This window comes from Schistocerca nitens, chromosome 2 (assembly GCF_023898315.1).
Source record: "Schistocerca nitens isolate TAMUIC-IGC-003100 chromosome 2, iqSchNite1.1, whole genome shotgun sequence".
NCBI classification, from domain to species: Eukaryota; Metazoa; Arthropoda; class Insecta; order Orthoptera; family Acrididae; genus Schistocerca; species Schistocerca nitens.
This window is the reverse complement of record NC_064615.1, coordinates 864,606,629-864,627,872: the sequence shown is the minus strand read 5'-3', so window position 1 is coordinate 864,627,872 and position 21,244 is coordinate 864,606,629. Positions and strand designations below refer to the sequence as shown.

The window sequence follows — 21,244 nt, the reverse complement described above, 5'->3', positions numbered from 1 at the left end:
TCATCACTTGTCACAATTCTTCCAAGAAATTCATCTCCACCATTCTCGTAATGTTCCAAAAGTTCGCTGCATACCGTTTTCCTTGTTTCTTTGCGAGCCACTGTTGTAATATTGCTACATTAATTTGTTATACTGAGATTGTGTAATATTGCTACAGTAATTTTCTATGCTGGCATCTGGTGCTAATAGTAGAATAAAAGCGGGTTACAAAGCCGTGAGCTGTCTGGGGAGAAGTTAATCTTGCATTACTAAGCAACTGTTTCACGACTGGGTATCTAGTCTAGGTTTACCACATTACCAATCAGACTAACATTGATTATAATCTTTTACAGTCATACAACAACCGGTAATATATATTTATAAAAGGGAGAATTTAAATAAAAAGAAAGAATTCAGTTTATATTTGCAAATTTATTTTAAAGATTGTTCATTGAAATTTCAGCATATTATACGTGAGTTATAACTGAGCTGGTGCCTTATTTACGACTGTGAAAACGTGAGATTGGAATCTTACTGAACACATAAAATATGGAGTCAAGACTGGGAGACTGGATGCAACACTGCATTCATAAAACAACACACAAAGAACATTGAAACACATGCAAGAGAAAGTTAACCACAACCAACAGATTCAAATTTTCAGTCAAAGAATTTACGTTCGTAGCACAATCCTGTCCGTAATGTAATTACCACACACTGGTATACTAAATTCATATTAACACTTTGTGAAATGTTCCCAAGAAGAATAGCTGAGGGCTACTTTGATGATTACACCACATGCTTCACGTGGTCAACTTGGTTTACAGAAAGCGTATAACTCCACAGTAATTTTGATAATAAAATAAATTCGATCGAAAAGCAATTGACAAAAGAAAAACCTTGAACTGGTTACTAACGTCTTACTATTAACCTGATGGGTCAAACAGTTATATAAGCACGTGGTACTGGTCTCACAAAGTACACACCACGTGGGTTGGACATAAAGAAAAGTTGCTATATTGAAAATATTATCAAGACGAGACGTTATAATCACACAAGCATTCGCATTTAAGATTGATCTTAGTTAGAGTTACTGACCAACACGTGGTTCCACTTTACTCATAAAGTAGTGACAAAGCAACTACCGGAAAATAATATGAACTTCACACGAGAATTACACTACGCTGCAATTTAAGGTAACCTTAGATATTTTAGAGCTAACCCGAAATAAACGTGATTAAATTCTCAGTTAGGCTGAACTTAACAAATCCATTGTCCTACGGACTTAGCAGACACGCGCTTAGCCGGAGATCTTACCACTTCAGACGTTCGCCACGGTCCCCCTGCAACTGCCTACTGCCGGACTGCAACTGCCTACTACTGAGCGTGCTTCCCTGAGGGTGGCTCACAAAGACAAACGGAAGGGGCCAGAGGGGCAGCTTCCTATACCAACATGACAAGGGACGGACCGGACCATACTAAGAATAGAAACCTCTTTGCTTTTAGGAACCGTAGCTACCTGTTCCGACGTTGGTCCTACTGTTCTCTAGCAGACAGCCTTGTCTGCTACCCTCAAGCATGCAACTACAAACACATTTGATCATTCATCCTCTCACACAGATGGGAAGGGGGATGACAGTATCTTATCATATACAGTATATAACAGAAAGCGGATGTAGGTTCCGTATGAGACTGTGTGACATGAATTACATATAAGAATTACATATAAACTGTGCTTTAAAGTGTAGTAGTGTGACACATCGTTCTTGTTTATGTGTAAAAGTAACACGTTCCACTACTCAGTCTCCTCCCAGATAGTCAGAAACGCCACAGTAAATTTAGGAGAGGAATTTACTCCATAAATGACAACAAATTTGAGAAATTAAACATGAAAGGAATCCAACAGAGACCTTTCACTGTGAACATCCTGGGAACCCGCGTGGCACAAACCTTTTTTAACGCCAACACTTTCAGTTGAGAGGCACCCACATGCCTTGCTCATACTGTGGCATCAAGCAGTCAGGCCTGCAAGATGAGTGGTCTGCCAAGCGAGTGAATTCATTCTATATATCGAGTAACATGAACTCTAGTACTCACAATTAAGTTACAAGTTATTCTCCTGTTTGAATATTACGCAACGGAAACGCACATCTGACTATTAGTAATTTACACAACTCTGACTGTTCACTACGCACTGGCAATACCACATTTTCTTTCTTACTTAACGGCTTTGATCAACACGTGGCCATCGCACTGAATATGAATGGCGCACACATTATAAATTCTATATATCATGACTACATACAATTCGAAGGAAAAGTCCACCAATCTTTTTCTTTTCACTATCTTATTTATTCCGATAAATTCTATAACCTAAACACACAAATTCTATAACCTACAACAATAACACATGAGAAATTCCGCCCAGTGGGCATGGCTTTACATTGGTGATTCTCTATCTTATGGTCTCGTAATTATTTAACGCTACAGTGCACTTTCTGGATAGGATGGTGGATCTTTCGCTATATCTCACACTTCGACTCTCACACCCATCATCACGAAAATTTCCTCCAGACCGAGTGGTACAAAAAGGAACATGCATAACCCACTGCCTCTGAAACTATCTTGTTACTCTCCCATGCCAACCACGCATACTTAAATTTCATTAAATACATCACACTGGCAATATACAATACAAAGAATAGTCACAACGTTATAATCACATCACTTTCAGCTTTCCCACTTCAATTAGTATTTATCCCAGTTTCACACGACACTGCCCCACTTCGTAACTTTTCTTTCCTACTATGGACTCTGGTGGTTATATGCACGTCTTCCTGTGCAATGCAAGCCAAGTGGCGTTGCTGGATAGACGGCTGACTCACCTTGCTTCTCTCTCAGAGTATTATAGTTTGAATCGAGCGTCACACGGAAACATAACACGCAAAGTAATATTAAGAACATATTCATCACACACGCGAGTCCTCAACTGATACCATGGACGAGTACTTCTCTTTATCCTTTGTCTCATACAAAGATTGAGACTCACACAGTACTCACCTCGTGGAGGTACTCGTCTCTAATTTCAAGTCCTGCACACGCCATTTCTTAAATATTTCCAACTTATAGTACACGCGCTAGTAATTCAGCTTAACTTAAGCACTCGGAAGTATTTCAACTTATTGCTGCACGTGGTTTCACTGTGACCGTTGGTCACTTCCGAAGATTACTATGATCCCCTTAATATTACCTGCCTGACATTTAATTCTCCCCACAAAAGTTCCTGAAATAGAGAAATTATTATTCCAAACTACTCTTAAGTATTTCACATGCATACCATGTCTCCACTCTTTACGGAGCACACGTAAGACAGGTCTTACCAACACTAGATCCAGCGGCAGAGTGCTGAAAGATGGCCGTTCTTCAGGTCCTCTCGCACCTCTGCCGAAGTGGGGGAGCACCTTGCTACCGTATTGGTCAGCCACATTTCAGGCGCTCAAAGCTCCGGTAAATTTCATCTCTTTGGTTCCACCAAAGGTGGCCAAAGGATCGTCTCAAAGATGATCATATATTCACATTCACTATCTGCGGTTAGCAGACGACCATACATTCATTCATTTCACAGATCTCACCAAACTGGATGTAGGGATTTATTTTGAGGGAGTGCACATGTGATCAATTAAATAAATAAATTGTCATTCTTTCCCACACTGGTATCCGGCTTCGCTGTATTAATTGAAATTGAGTTATTATTAGAAAAAATATGCTGTACTGACAAGAATAACGAAGAATGTTGTACCTATTTTCAACATCGGGCGGTACTGTACCCTTTCACAGTATTCTGCAAACCCTTCCTTCCCCTATCCCAACGTAGCGTGACAATTAGTTCACTGTGATGCGTCTGTCAGGAGTTACCACTTCGTTAAGTCTCTGCACATTGTCTGGAGTGTGTGCAGTACGAGGCCTGCCGCTGCGAGGACAATCCTCAATATTACCGTGCCCGCTTTCATCACGTAACCTGCTTGCCCACCGACTAACTGTACTGCGATCGACAGCAGCATCTCCATACACCTTTTTCAACTTCTTGTGGTTGTTTCCCACTGTCTCTTTTTCACAGCACAGGAATTCTATGTCAGCACAAATAACATACTATCAAGAACACAGTTTGAATTTCTGAAGGGTTCTGATATCCAGAAGGCTATTTACACCTACAGTGAAAATGTACTTAATTCATTAAATAACAAGTTACAAACAGCAGGTATTTTCTGTGATTTGTCAAAGGCATTCGATTGTGTGAACCACAACATCCTTTTAAATAGATTAGAATTCTATGGTGTCACGGGCAGTGCTGCAAAATGGTTCAAGTCATATCTCGCTAACAGGAAACAAAGGGTGTCAGTGCAAGGGACTAGTGAATTAAGTCATCAGTCATCATCAGAATGGGAAGAAATTACATGTGGTGTCCCACAAGGATCCATCTTAGGGCCATTGCTATTTCTTGTGTACATTAATGATCTCTCATCAGTTATACTGCCAGAAGCTGAGTTCGTTTTGTTTGCAGATGACACAAGTATTGCAATAAATAGTATGTCAAGAGTAGTTCTAGAAAGATCTGCTAATGATATTTTCATGGATATTAATGAATGGTTTAAAGCCAACTCAATGACATTAAACTTCGAAAAGACTCACTATATGCAATTCAGAACCTGTAAGAGGTTTCAGCCCAGCATATGCATAAAGTACGAAGAAGAGCAGATAGAAGAGGTTGAAGTCTTAAATTACTGGGATTACAACTTGATAATAAATTCAGTTGGGAGGAGCACACCATAGAACTGCAGAAACGCCTTAGCAAATCTGTATTTGCATTTCGAGTGCATAGGCGACATAAAACTGAAAAAGCTTGCATACTTTGCCTACTTTCATTCCATAATGTCATATGGCATAATATTTTGGGGTAACTCTTCAAGTGAAACAAAAGTTTTCAGAGTCCAAAAGCGTGTAATACATATTATTTGTGCTGTAAATTCACGGGCGTCCTGTAGAAACCTCTTCAAAGAACTGGCTATACTAACTACTGCCTCTCAATATATTTACTCCTGAATGAAATTTGTCCTAAATAATATATCTCTTTTTCCAACAAACAGCTCAGTTCATACATACAACATCAGGAACATAAATGATCTGCACAAGAACTTAAAAGTACTTACTTTAGTTCAAAAAGGGGTCCACTACTCAGGAACACTCATCTCCAATAATTTGCCAGCAAACATAAAAAATTTAATTACAAATAAAGATCAGTTTAAAAGGAGCCTGAAAGACTTACTAGTGGCCAACTCCTTCTACTCCATTGACGAATTTCTTAATAGAAACAAATGATGTATTGTATACATTCATACTATTAGTCTTGTTATTTCAGCTTTAAAAAAAAAAAAAAAAACGACATGTTCCATATCCACTAGGGTCTCCTCAGCACGGATCTATGGAACGAAAAACTAATCTAATCTAACCTTCTGACGAGCGTCAAGTGTAGCAGCCATCTTGAAGACATGCTGTGACGGCGCCACTCACGGGAACAGGGTGAACGAGGAGGGCACAGAAAGCGATGCTCAGAAAGCAACGTGTTTTCTCAGTTGTGCGCATGACGTCATGGTGGAAGCAGCTGTGCCAAACAGTGCACAGTTCGAATTGTGTGTGATTGTTTTTGTTGTATTGTGTTTGAAGGAGTATTTTGATTGAGTTCTTTCTTCTGAGGTACTCACTCAACAGCGGAAACATTCGGGAGTGTTACGGTTTTTGCTGTAATTGATATTTGATTCGGAACTGAAATAGTTAGCGACAGTGGACAGCGGGATCAAAATTGTGTTCGCCAGCTCTATAGTTTATGGTTCGTCCTGTGAAATTCTTATTTGACAATCTACAAGTGAGTGAGAAAATTAATTTTTTACAATGCCAGGCTGTGCTGTTGCGGGTTGTTTTTCCTACAACCGGAGCACAAAGGGAACTGACGTAATAATATCACAGTTTCTGGCGTAATGAAGCGTTACAAAAACTATGGTTGTCGAAATATTGTAGGAAAGAAAGTGTAAATGTTGCGCATGCACGAATATGCTCTCGTCATTTCGCAGAAACAGATTACTTAAGGGATTTACAGTATAAATTGCTTAATTCGCCCCGAAAAAGAATGCTGAAGCCAGATGCAGTTCCTTCGTGCAATTTGCCGTGCAGCAGTGCGACTGTCAATGTGTCAGCCGCAACAGAAGACAGAACCAAACGGTATAAGAAACGAGAACTACATTAGAGATCTTTGGAAACTCTGGAAAAGCTGTCACCAAATAAGAAACATTATAATAAGAGCACATGTACAGATGACCTTTTTTTTTTCGGACACAGATAAAGTTACATTGATGAATACTGCAGCGGCATTAGAAAGAAGGAATGCTGTTCTTAGAAACAAGTGTGTGCAACTTCGAGCTCTTACGTAAATTCATTTCAATGCGATTAAATGAATAGTTTCTGATTTATTTGAGCTGAGGTTTCGAATTTCAAGTGTGTGTCAGTGTGGTTGTGATCTGATATTTTACCGATGTGTAAGGCGTAAGCTGCGAAAGAATATAACTCATCAGTTTTAACTGTAATATTTTAGCAGCAGAAAAGTAGTTTAGACATCTCAATTCTGGTATAAACAAAATCTTCCGCCAAAAACTTGACGTAAACCGCGCATCCCGTGTCGTCTCTTCCACGCTGACGTCACTAGGCCAGCCAGTGGCAGAGCAGAGCGCTTACCGCCCAACCTTATTATCTAGTAACCTTGGGTTGAACTAAGTTTGAAAACAAGGGGGAAGGATGTATCTACACACTGTAAAACTTTCACACGTGCCGAATGGAAACTGCATTTTAAAAAAAATAGTGGCATTTCTTTTGGAGTGACCCTCGTACAAACGTCATCAATATAGGAAGTACCGGCCGTGAACTCGTGCATTCTATGTTGACAGGGCGTTGGGGCGGGCGCCGGCGGGCGCGTGGTCGGTGAGCGGCGCGTGCCGGCGTGCGCGGGCCTCGCTGGGGCTGGCGCGGCGGCAGGCGCGGCTGTGCCGCTCGGCGGACGGCGAGGCGATGCCGCACGTGGCGCGAGCCGCCGCCCTCGCCGCCGCCACCTGCCAAGCGCTGTTCGCCGACCGCCGCTGGAACTGCTCCTCCGTCAACAGCGCGCCCGCCTTCTCCAGGGACCTCACCACAGGTCAGCCCCTGCTCTCTTCATCTCTCTTAGACATCGTTGAAACCCATCCCGTCTCCTCTATACCTCTTCTGTTATTACGCAGTAACCGTCTCCTCTATACCTCTTCTGTTAATGATAACCTTCCCTTTTACAATAACCTATGAAAGCTTCCCTCAGGATTTCTATCTCTTGCTTAATAATAACAAATGATATATATGAAGACAGTAACTGTTTCTTGAAAGAACAGAATACTCTACATCTACATCTACATTTATACTCCGCAAGCCACACAACGGTGTGTGGCGGAGGGCACTTTACCTGCCACTGTCATTACCTCCCTTTTCTGTTCCAGTCGCGTACGGTTCGCGGGAAGAACGACTATCTGAAAGCCTCCGTGCGCGCTCGAATGTCTCTAATTTTACATTCGTGATCTCCTTGGGAGGTATAAGTAGGGGGAAGCAATATATTCGATACCTCACCCAGAAACGCACCCTCTCGAAACCTGGCGAGCAAGCTACACTGCGATGCAGAGCGCCTCTCTTGCAGAGTCTGCCACTTGAGTTTGCTAAACATCTCCGTAACGCTATCACGGTTACCCAATAACCCTGTGACGAAACGCGCCGCTCTTCTTTGGATCTTCTCTATCTCCTCCGTCAACCCGATCTGGTACGGATCCCACATTGATGAGCAATACTCAGCTGTAGGTCGAACGAGTGTTTTGTAAGCCACCTCCTTTGTTGATGGACTACATTTTCTAAGGACTCACCCAATGAATCTCAACCTGGCACCCGCCTTACCAACAATTAATTTTATATGATCATTCCACTTCAAATCGTTCCGCACGCATACTCCCAGATATTTTACAGAAGTAACTGCTACCAGTGTTTGTTCCGCTATCATATAATCATATAATAAAGGATTCTTCTTTCTATGTATTCGCAATACATTACATTTGTCTATGTTAAGGGTCAGTTGCCACTCCCTGCACCAAGTGCCTATCCGCTGCAGATCTTCCTGCATTTCGCTACAATTTTCTAACGCTGCAACTCCTCTGCATACTACAGCATCATCCGCGAAAAGCCGCATGGAACTTCCGACACTATCTACTAGGTCATTTATATATATTGTGAAAAGCAATGGTCCCAGAACACTCCCCTGTGGCACGCCAGAGGTTACTTTAACGTCTGTAGACGTCTCTCCATTGATAACAACATGCTGTGTTCTGTTTGCTAAAAATTCTTCAATCCAGCCACACAGCTGGTCTGATATTCCGTAGGCTCTTACTTTGTTTATCAGGCGACAGTGCGGAACTGTATCGAACGCCGTCCGGAAGTCAAGGAAAATAGCATCTACCTGGGAGCCTGTATCTAATATTTTCTGGGTCTCATGAACAAATAAAGCGAGTTGGGTCTCACACGATCGCTGTTTCCGGAATCGATGTTTATTCCTACAGAGTAGATTCTGGCTTTCCAAAAACGACATGATACTCGAGCAAAAAACATGTTCTAAAATTCAACAGTAGATCGACGTCAGAGGTATAGGTGTATAGTTTTGCGCATCTGCTCGACGACCCTTCTTGAAGACTGGGACTACCTGTGCTCTTTTCTAATCATTTGGAACCTTCAGTTCCTCTAGAGACTTGCGGTACACGGTTGTTAGAAGGGGGGAAAGTTCTTTCGCGTACTCAGTGTAGAATCGAATTGGTATCCCGTCAGGTCCGGTGGACTTTCCTCTGTTGAGTGATTCCAGTTGCTTTTCTATTCCTTGGACACTGTTTGATGACCGTACAGCTTTTCCCTGGAATAAATGCTGACTAACTGAAACCCTCAGCTGCCGTCAGGTGTTGTTGATATACCTCGATGTGGACAGCTGAAAATGTGTGCCCCGACCGGGACTCGAACCCGGGATCTCCTGCTTACATGGCAGACGCTCTATCCATCTTTTTTTTTCATTTTGTTCGTTATTGATCGTTGTGTTTGGTCGTTGCGGACGTCGCAAGACATCCTGTTCAAGTTCGGTGGTTGATCCTTCCACTCAGTTTTTTTATTACAGAGGCCAACCGGCTCTCTGACCGAACACGCTGATTTGCCGTCCCGGCTTTTCCATTTTGTTCGTTTCCGTTCGTTGCATCTGATTAGGGCGGATGTCGCAAGACACCCCTTCAAGTTCGTTTTTGATCTGTTAACTCAGTTTTTTTTATTACAGAGGGCAGCTATCCCTCTGACCGAACACGCTGAGCTACCGTGCCGGCTATTTTTTTTTTTTAGTCTCATTTTGTTCGCTTTTGTTCGTTGCATCTGCTCGGGGCGGACGTCGGAAAACATCCGTTTAAGTTCGTTGTTAGTCGATTAACTCAGTTTTTTTTTATTACAGAGGGCAGTTGAACCCTCTGACCGGACACGCTGAGCTACCGTGCCGGCATCCATCTGAGCCACCGAGGCAGTGTGCGATTTGTGCTTTTACCAGTGGGGGGGATGTCTTAGGGGGTTAGTATGATTACATATGTTACTAGCCTGAACCGTGGCGTTACCCATGGTTAAACAGTTATTTATAAATAGATGTTAATGCCGAAACTCACTATTCACGCGTATGCACTATCAGAAAAGCCATCCCTTGTTATATCTTTAAAAGTACATTATAGGTAAAGCTTATTTACAAAATCATCTGTTGTTGTTGTTATGGTCTTCAGTCCTCAGACTGGTTTGATGCAGCTCTCCATGCTACTCTATCCTGTGCAAGCTTCTTCATCTCCCAGTACCTACTGCAACCTACATCCTTCTGAATCTGCTTAGTGTATTCATCTCTTGGTCTCCCTCTACGATTTTTACCCTCCACGCTACCCTCCAATGCTAAATTTGTGATCCCTTGATGCCTCAAAACATGTCCTACCAACCGATCCCTTCTTCTAGTCAAGTTGTGCCACAAACTTCTCTTCTCCCCAATCCTATTCAATACCTCCTCATTAGTTACGTGATCTACCCACCTTATCTTCAGCATTCTTCTGTAGCACCACATTTCGAAAGCTTCTATTCTCTTTGTGGTGTCACCGCTAGACACCACACTTGCTAGGTGGTAACTTAAATCGGCCGCGGTCCTGTAGTACATGTCGGACCCGCGTGTCGCCACTGTGTACTCGCAATCCTAGCGCCACCACATGGCAGGTCACAAGACACGGACATGACCTCGCCCCAGTTGTACGGACGACATAGCTTGCGACAAGACGTTTCACGTCTTCCTCTCATTTGCCGAGAGACAGATTAAATAGCCTTCAGCTAGTCCATCGCTACTACCTAGCAAGGCGCCATGTGTATCATTGCTAATTGCTTACTACTATGCAAGAGATGTAGTTCAACAAGAAGAACATCATTAAAAGTTAAGTAATCTACCCAATACGTTCTTTTCTTTATAGTTTTTCATCCAGTCTCCTGTTTCAGAATTTACGCCCGTCTGCGTTAGTTTCGCGTGCACCTAGCCACTCATTGTGTCGAGACCTTAGGGAATCGACACAACACTCTTCTTGTCCAAACTGGTTATCGTCCATGTTTCACTTCCATACATGGCTACACTCCATACAAATACTTTCAGAAACGACTTCCTGACACTTAAATCTATACTCGATGTTAACAAATTTCTCTTCTTCAGAAACGCTTTCCTTGCCATTGCCAGTCTACATTTTATATCCTCTCTACTTCGACCATCATCAGTTATTTTACTCCCTAAATAGCAAAACTCCTTTACTACTTTAAGTGTCTCATTTCCTAATCTAATCCCCTCAGCATCACCCGATTTAATTTGACTACATTCCATTATCCTCGTTTTGTTTTTGTTGATGTTCATCTGATATCATCATTTATAAATATAGCAGTTCATGACAAATTTCAAAACTCCGCCATCTCTCTCCCCACATTCATCACTGCTGGCGGCTCACCTCCAACTGCCCAACGCTACGCGCTGTTCACAGCCAGCTGCCTAACACTACAATGGCGAGTATTACAACAATGCAAAACAGCCACAGACTGCACACAGCACAGCCAGTGATTTTCATACAGAGGTGGCGTTACCAATAAAAAAACCTAAACAGCCTACTTACAACTCGATGTTAACAAATTCCTCTTCTTCAGAAACGATTTCCTTGCCATTGCCAGTCTACATTTTATATCCTCTCTACTTCGACCATCATCAGTTATTTTACTCCCTAAATAGCAAAACTCCTTTACTACTTTAAGTGTCTCATTTCCTAATCTAATCCACTCAGCATCACCCGATTTAATTTGACTACATTCCATTATCCTCGTTTTGCTTTTGTTGATGTTCATCTTATATCCTCCTTTCAAGACACTGTCCATTCCGGTCAGCTGCTCTTCCAAGTCCTTTGCTGTCTCTGACAGAATTACAATGTCATCGGCGAACCTCAAAGTTTTTATTTCTTCTCCATGGGCTTTAATACCTACTCCGAATTTTTCTTTTGTTTCCTTTACTGCTTGCTCAATATACAGATTGAATAACATCGGGGAGAGGCTACAACCCTGTCTCACTCCTTTCCCAACCACTACTTCCCTTTCATGCCCCTCGACTCTTATAACTGCCATCTGGTTTCTGTACAAATTATAATAGCCTTTCGCTCCTTGTATTTTACCCCTGCCACCTTCAGAATTTGAAACAGAGTATTCCAGTTAACGTTGTCAAAAGCTTTCTCTAAGTCTACAAATGCTAGAAACGTAGGTTTGCCTTTCCTTAATCTTTCTTCTAAGATAAGTCGTAAGGTTAGTATTGCCTCACGTGTTCCAACATTTCTACGGAATCCAAACTGATCTTCCCCGAGGTCCGCTTCCACCAGTTTTTCCATTCGTCTGTAAAGAATTCGCGTTAGTATTTTGCAGCTGTGACTTATTAAACTGATAGTGCGGTAATTTTCACATCTATCAACACCTGCTTTCTTTGGGATTGGAATTATTATATTCTTCTTGAAGTCTGTGGGTATTTCGCCTGTCTCATACATCTTGCTCACCAGATGGTAGAGTTTTGTCATGACTGGCTCTCCCAAGGCCATCAGTAGTTCTAACGGAATGTTGTCTACTCCCGGGGCCTTGTTTCGACTCAGGTCTTTCAGTGCTCTGTCAAACTCTTCACGCAGTATCTTATCTCCCATTTCATCTTCATCTACATCCTCTTCCATTTCCATAATATTGTCCTCAAGTACATCGCCCTTGTATAAACCCTCTGTATACTCCTTCCACCTTTCTGCCTTCCCTTCTTTGCTTAGAACTGGGTTGCCATCTGAGCTCTTGATATTCATACAATTGGTTCTCTTCTCTCCAAAGGTCTCTTTAATTTTCCTGTAGGCAGTATCTATCTTACCCCTAGTGAGACAAGCCTCCACATCCTAACATTTGTCCTCTAGCCATGCCTGCTTAGCCATTTTGCACTTCCTGTCGATCTCATTTTTGAGACGTTTGTATTCCTTTTTGCCTACTTCATTTACTGCATTTTTATATTTTCTCCTTTCATCAATTAAATTCAATATTTCTTCTGTTACCCAAGGATTTCTATTAGCTCTCGTCTTTTTACCTAGTTGATCCTCTGCTGCCTTCACTACTTCATCCCTCAGAGCTACCCATTCTTCTTCTACTGTATTTCTTTCCCCCATTCCTGTCAATTGTTCCCTTATGCTCTCCCTGAAACTCTCTACAACCTCTCGTTCTTTCAGTTTATCCAGGTCCCATCTTCTTAAATTCCCACCTTTTTGTAGTTTCTTCAGTTTCAATCTGCAGTTCATAACCAATAGATTGTGGTCAGAATCCACATCTGCCCCTGGAAATGTCTTACAATTTAAAACCTGGTTCCTAAATCTCTGTCTTACCATTATATAATCTATCTGATACCTATTAGTATCTCCAGGATTCTTCCAGGTATACAACCTTCTTTTATGATTCTTGAACCAAGTGTTAGCTATGATTAAGTCATGCTCTGTGCAAAATTCTACAAAGCGGCTTCCTCTTTCATTTCTTCCCCCCAATCCATATTCACCTACTATGTTTCCTTCTCTCCCTTTTCCTACTGACGAATTCCAGTCACCCATGACTATTAAATTTTCGTCTCCCTTCACTACCTGAATAATTTCTTTTATCTCGTCATACATTTCATCTATTTCTTCATCATCTGCAGAGCTAGTTGGCGTATAAACTTGTACTACTGTAGTAGACAAGGGCTTCGTGTCTATCTTGGTCACAATAATGCGTTCACTATGCTGTTTGTAGTAGCTAACCCGCACTCCTATTTTTTTATTCATTATTAAACCTACTCCTGCATTACCCCTATTTGATTTTGTATTTATAACCCTGTAATCACCTGACCAAAAGTCTTGTTCCTCCTGCCACCGAACTTCACTAATTCCCACTATATCTAACTTTAACCTATCCATTTCCCTTTTTAAATTTTCTAACCTACCTGCCCGATTAAGGTATCTGACATTCCACCCTCCGATCCGTAGAATGCCAATTTTCTTTCTCCTGATAACGACGTCCTCTTGATTAGTCCCCGCCCGGAGATCCGAATGGGGGACTATTTTACCTCCGGAATATTTTACCCAAGAGGACGCCATCATCATTTAATCATACAGTAAAGCTGCATGTCCTCGGGAAAAATTACGGCTGTAGTTTCCCCTTGCTTTCAGCCGTTCGCAGTACCAGCACAGCAAGGCCGTTTTGGTTAATGTTACAAGGCCAGATCAGTCAATCATCCAGACTGTTGCCCCTGCAACTACTGAAAAGGCTGCTGCCCCTCTTCAGGAACCACATGTTTGTCTGGCCTCTCAACAGATACCCCTCCGTTGTGGTTGCACCTACGGTACGGCCATCTGTATCGCTGAGGCACGCAAGCCTCCCCACCAACGGCAAGGTCCATGGTTCATGGGGGAAGCAAAATCATCTATATACAGGTATACGACGGGAATTCAAAAAGTAAAGGCACATTTGTGAAAATCTGTACTTATTCTGATGATAGAAAAGTGAAACATGCGTTATTTTTCTACGTAAACTCGCTGGAGTTCAATGCAGTTTTCCCGACGTTTTACGAGTTTTTTTTATTTCATCAGAAAATACGTTTTTCGGTTGCATCTGTAACCAATTTTGCACCGCAGCAATGACGTCTTCATCACTTTCAAATCTTCTTCCCTGTAGTGCTTCCGTTAAGGGTCCAAACATGTGAAAATCACTTGGAGCCAGGTCTGTACTGTAAGGTGGATGTTCCAGCACCTCGAATCTCAACTCCTTTATTGCGTCGGCTGTCCGTTTGGCAGAATGTGGGCGAGCGTTATCTTGTTGCAGGATGACACTTCTTCACAGTTTTACACGACATTTGGATCTGATTGCAGGCTTTAGTTCGTACACAACACATAACATCCGCCATACAATACAGACCTGGCTCTAAAGCTTCGTTTACGCTGGGGCGACGTCTTGCAACATTGTGGCATGCTACGGAAATGTGGCGTGTGTCGTCTTGTAGCATGCTACAACAGGCAACATCTTGCGGCGGATGTTGCATGCGGCAGGTTAATTTATACCAAAGCAACAGAATTTGTGCCACACGTGTGTCGGTCTTGCAGTATAAAGGATGATAAGTATCGCAGCGGCGGCCTACTTGGTACTTGCACATGCAGCTAACAACGGAAATGAAAACCAAAGGAAAAGAAAACGATGATGGAAGAAAAGAGTATTTAAAGAAGGTCCACGAAATAGTATCCTAGGAACTAGAAGCAGACGATGGTGCGTTTTTTAGTAATATGTGCTTTCGTCCCAGGCCAGAAGTTGGCCTAACGGTAAATGTTCGCACAGGTACCGGGCCGGTCACCACCCTGTGTCAGGGCCCGGGGTGGGACTTTGAGGCCCCAGCTCACCCAACTCTGCGGTACGACTGCTGTGGTATGACTGCCACACAACTTCCCTCGCAAGCTCGCAAGTAAACGGATGACGCACCTTAGACGAAAGCAACAATGACAACATGAGAATTCTGATTTAGTTCTAAATGCTTTGAAGTGCTTAACTACTGCAAACATATTAATAGTATTAATAGTAAGACTGTAATAAAAACTTTCAGTGTTCGGCTCCACAAATTTAAATTATATGTAAAGTTTTACTCCAGTGCGTGGGAAATACATATCCCAGGTTGGGATGCATAAACTAAAACCAGAGGAGGGGATGGTCTGATGCAGAAGGGAGGAAATCCCCCCCCCATCCCCCCCTGCAAATCGCACACTGCACCGAAGACACAGGTGAATAGCGCGACTGCAGGGACTTATCCCTTGCACCCTTCCCGTGAGACTCACATTCCCAACTGTCCCTGCAGTCGCGCTATTCATCTGTGTCCTCGGTGGCTCAGATGGATAGAGAATCTGCCATTTAAGCAGGAGATCCCGGGTTCGTGTCCCAGTCGGGGCACACACTTTCAGCTGTCCACATCGAGGTATATCAACAACACCTGTCGACAGCTGAGGGTTTCAGTTAGTCATCATTTATTCCAGGGAAAAGCTGCACGGTCATCAACAGTATTCTGTTCTTTCGAGAACAGTTACCGTCTTCATATACAGGGTGTTACAAAGAGGTACGACCAAACTTTCAGGAAACATTCCTCACACACAAATAAAGAAAAGATGTTATGTGGACATGTGTCCGGAAACGCATAATTTCCATGTTAGAGCTCATTTTCGTTTCGACAGTATGTACTGTACTTCCTCGATTCACCGCCAGTTGGCCCAATTGAAGGAAGGTAATGTTGACTTCGGTGCTTGTGTTGACATGCGACTCATTGCTCCACAGTACAGGCATTGTTGGTGATGTCTTGACTGGGCCCCATGTTCTTCCACCTACGCTCAATGGAGCACGTTATCATGATTCCATACGGGATGCTCTACCTGTGCTGCTAGAACATGAGCCTTTACAAGTACGACACAATATGTGGTTCATGCACGATGGAGCTCCTGCACATTTCAGTCGAAGTGTTCGTACGCTTCTCAACAACAGATTCGGTGACCGATGGATTGGTAGAGGCGGACCAATTCCATGGCCTCCACGCTCTTCTGACCTCAACCCTCTTTACTTTCATTTATGGGGGCATTTGAAAGCCCTTGTCTACGCAACCCCGGTACCAAATGTAGAGACTCTTCGTGCTCGTATTGTGGACGGCTGTGATACAATACGCCATTCTCCAGGGCTGCATCAGCGCATCAGGGATTCCATACGACGGAGGGTGGATGCATGTATCCTCGCTAACGGAGGATATTTTGTACATTTCCTGTAACAAAGTGTTTGACGTCACGCTGGTACGTTCTGATGCTGTGTGTTTCCATTCCATGATGAATGTGATTTGAAGAGAAGTAATAAAATGAGCTCTAACATGGAAAGTAAGCGTTTCCGGACACATGTCCACATAACATATTTTCTTTCTTTGTGTGTGAGGAACGTTTCCTGAAAATTTGGCCGTACCTTTTTGTAACACCCTGTATATAGTTAAAGGCTACCCAACCATTGACCTTCGTCTGTGCGAATGCTCACAGGTTACCCAAACTCTTACGGGAATCGCCAAAGCGTGCGCGAGTAATGAGTGGATGGGCAAATGTCTATAAGGTACTTTACATATGTAGAATTGTGGACAGTTGGGAATGTGAGTCTCACGGGAAGCGTGCAAGGGATAAGTCCCTGCAGTCGCGCTATTTATCTGTGTCCTCGGTGGCTCAGATGGATACAGCGTCTGCCATGTAAGCAGGAGATCCCGGGTTCGTGTCCCGGTCGGGGCACACATATTCAGCTGTCCACATCGAGGTATGTCAACAACACCTGTCGGCAGCTGAGGGTTTCAGTTAGTCATCATTTAATAACAAATGAAATCTTCCCTTTGAACTTTATTCTCTTTCTCAATCTTCGCGTACAAATTTAAATGCTGCTTATTAAAAGTTATTTTCTGATTATTTCGACGAAACATAGAATGTGTCGTTGTCGTGGCCCTCAGTCGTTACCTGCAATAACTCAAAACTGTTCCTTCCTTTTTTTGCTGTTACTGTATAGCCATCTGACTGCTACATCGAACTGCGACATGAATATACTTACTCTGGTTTACTATACTCTATTAACTGCTGGTGGGCTGTCATAATGAGTGGCTGTATTTATTACCAAAGCTGACGTTATTCTTTAATAGCAAAGCTCACGTTATTCTTTAATTAATTTGACTGAAGTTACGTAATTCATAGTTACACTTTTTCTTGACAACAATAAAATTTTTGCAAAGTTTTATGTTGATGATTTTTGGGGTGGATGCAAACATTGCTGGCAAAAATTAATTATATTCTGAAAACGCTTCAAACATTTACTGTTGGTAATGAAATGATTTTACAAACGTTCAAATGGGACTTACTTTTTACAATAATCTTACAACAAGCATTGCGCAAACATACCTTCAATAGTCTTGAGTTTCGCAAAGAAAATAATTCAACAATATTAGTTCCTCTTATGATAACAGTTAGCTGATGTCTCTGTACATCCGTTTATAATCTCTTGTAAATCATAGCTAGTGGCTGGCAGGTACACCGCTCCTCTCAGCCTCTCGCTTCAGACCTGCTACCGACTCGCTTCACATCTCGCTTACTACTCACTTCCTACGAACGCTGAAGTGCGGTCTCTCCTGCCAACAATGCTTTCTGGTGCAGAGAATCCCTGCTACCATTACTAAATGTATCATTGCGCGGTCTTTCCCGCTCTTTTCTTAAAATGTATCCATACGCGGTCTTTACCGACCTTTTTAAAATAATATCAACTTGCGGTCTCTCTCGCCAACAATATTTTAGTGCAGACATTCCCTGCTACCAGAATTATTTCCAACATGACAAATATTAATTATTCCTACTTAATCCTGTTAATAAAATATAAACATCTTTCATAAATTGTGATTTGACAATAGACAATAGAAATATACACGTCTTACATCGTGTCATCTGACCTGTTCGGTGCGGCCCATCACAACATCACCACCTGTGCCAATCTCTTCGAACAGTTTATTTATTTATTTATTTAACCTGATCAGATTAGGGCCATCAGGCCCTCTCTTACACCGGACCAGTGTTCCACACATGCAGCATTTCACACATCAGAGTTACATCGTGACAATAGTGTAAATAAGAAATTAGATTACTCTAGTGACAATATGAATAAAGACTAATAACTAAGACCTAATAAAGTAAATGCTGGCAGTATTTTTACAACAGGTGCTATACATACAAATGGTTGAAATGGCTCTGAGCACTATGGGACTTAACTTCTGATGTCATCAGTCCCCTAGAACTTAGAACTACTTAAACCTAACTAACCTAAGGACATCACACACATCCATGCTCGAGGCAGGAGTCGAACCTGCGACCGTCGCGGTCGCGCGATTCCAGACTGTAGCGCCTAGAACCGCTCGGCCACTGTGGCCGGCGCTATACATACAAATCATGATAAAAGCAATGATAATAACAATAAAAAAACAAATAATAATGATAAACATGAGAAAAATTGGCAATAGTAATGAAGATTTCTGCATATATACATTAATATCTTGGTGTGTAAAGTAGATGTTTACCAGTATAGCGAATTATGGGGAGGGGAGATTTAAGGAGGGGGAAAGAGGGAAGTAATGAGGTGGAGTGGATTCATGTACAGAGGAAGGCATTACTGTTGCTTAAGTAGATACCTCACTGACTGGTTTTTGAAGCCGGACATGTTTTTATGTTCTCTAACATAACGAGGTAGATTGTTCCAGAGTCGGGTTCCCGCTACTGTAAAGGACGTAGAAGGTGACGAGCGATGCAGTGGAACAGAGAGGATTTTGTTATGATGGGAACGCGTGTTTCTGCAATGTTGTTCGACATAAGCGTTAAGGACGAGGAGAGAGATGAGGGACAGTGTACATTTATAAGGCAGTAGTTGAGACAAAGTGTATGGAAATCTCTGCGTTTGTCTGCACGCTGCCAGGACAATTTTGCATATGCTGGTGAAATGTGATCAAAAAGTCGAACGTCACAGATATATCGGATGCAGGCATTCATAACCAGTTCCAGACGTCGTGAATTTTCCTGAGAGAGGCCTTGTAGGATAATATCGCTCTTTTCAATGATTGGGAGTATAAGCGTTTGTACTAATTTCTTTTTCAGATCGAAAGGGAAGAGTTTTTTATATTTTTGTAGGACATGAAGGGATGCTGATGCTTTTTTGCACACCGCAGTTACGTGCTCTGTCCAATTTACATTTTCGTCTATTATTACTCCCAAACTCTTTGCTGAGGGAGAGAAGTTAATATTTGTTCCATTTAGGATAAAAGATGGTACGGATTCCCGATGTTTTGGGCTAATGAGCTTAGAGTGACCAGCAAGTACCGCTTGGGTTTTAGATGGGTTTAGTTTTAGTCCTGTGTCTTGTGCCTATTTTGATAGTGCATGGAGGTCAGTGTTGAAATTTTCCATAGCTTTCTTAAGATTGCTTGGTTTCACACTTAGATACAACTGAAGGTCATCAGCATACATATGATATTTGCAATAGGTCAGAGCCGATGACACATCATTGACATACAGAGAGAAGAGTATAGGACATAATACTGAGCCTTGGGGAACGCCTGACACTACCTGCCGCCAATGTGATTTTATATTCCCGGACAGGACGCGTTGCTGACGAGACGTCATGTATGAGCGAAACCACTGCACTGCACTTGGTGAGAAATTTAGACCGCTAAATTTGGCTAGTAAGATGTCGAAGTCGACTGTATCAAATGCTTTGATGAAATCTAAGAAGCAAATGATAGCCGCTTGTTGTCTGTCCATGGCAAGTTTTAGGTCATCTGTCACCTTTATCAGTGCGGATGTTGTTCTACATTGTGACCACATGATCGATAACTCGGCTGCAGCTAGCGTGTGCCGTCGGGTCTGATGTGAGTTCACCACTGCATAGACACATGCGCAGCGTCCAGCAGAATGAATAGTAGGATTTGAGCCACATAGTAAGACATCGCTGTTGCACCTGCAAGAAACACACTTTTTCTTTTTAATTTTCACTGGCAAGGATAGCAAACGGAGACGTGTCGCTATGTCGGTATAAAGTCTTTGCGAATTTCATTCCATGTACTTGGTACAGTAACTGGTAAATACGTAAGTGAACTATATACTCAGATGTCAGCATTTGAGAGAGGACGCTTAGTTGGCTTCAGGGGTACAGCTGGAGTAGTCGCGAAGCGCTCGACATTTGAATAGGAACGATGTCACTATTCCCGTCTCCATGGCTGAATACAGCATCAAAAAGCAAGCGCTCGACGTAAACGGCCAGCTGCTCAGAAACCCTACCGACAGAAACGATGGCTCACCAGTTCTTCGGCGTCGAAGGCCCGATATCTTGGCGTCATCGTCGACGAGAGATGGAACTTTGCTGCACAAATTGAGACTGTAGCTCAGAGATTAATGAAGATACTGAACAATTCTATTGGAATTGCAGATAAAAGATTTCACCTTCCGGCCTATCTGATCCAACTATATCACAACAGTATCTTCACCGCGATCGTGGGTTGCGGCTCCGCAGTTTGGACGCGCAGGCTCACGAGGGTAGTGCCCGCCTTGTCTGTGCGAAGAGTGCAGCGGAATACGCTCATGAGGTTGTAAAGTATGTATGTAGAACTGTAAACGGATCCTAGCCAAGGCTCGACATACTTTATGTACCAAGAATAATGGGGATGTAACCCTTGTGCGCAATTTCTGGCTAAGCCACTTCACAAGGACAATCATAAATTTAAAAATTACAGGATCGTCACCAGCCCAAGCCCTTCCTAACAATTAAGAAAATACCGAACTGGAAATTATTAGTTTAATTAAATTTAGAATTGAATTATAATAATGCAATTTTTTTAAAGAAACTAACAAGATGAACAGCATTTGTATGTCGTATATAAAAGAAAATCAGGGAATAGAAAATTAATTTGAAAACTGGCATCAATTAGAAAGATAAAGGACGCACAGTTTATTTCATTACTGAATTTGATGCA

At 42.3% G+C, this 21,244-nt stretch overlaps 1 protein-coding gene across 1 annotated transcript in view; it reads left to right on the top strand.

The window, feature by feature from the left end:
• The first annotated feature begins 6,562 nt into the window (after positions 1–6,562).
• Positions 6,563–21,244, top strand: part of LOC126235396 (protein Wnt-11b-2-like) — a 240,056-nt gene continuing 225,374 nt past the window's right edge. The window contains exons 1-2 of the mRNA XM_049944118.1: positions 6,563–6,573; positions 6,972–7,216. Of these exons, the coding sequence (XP_049800075.1) occupies positions 6,563–6,573; positions 6,972–7,216 (256 nt within the window). The remainder of the gene's footprint in view (positions 6,574–6,971; positions 7,217–21,244) is intronic.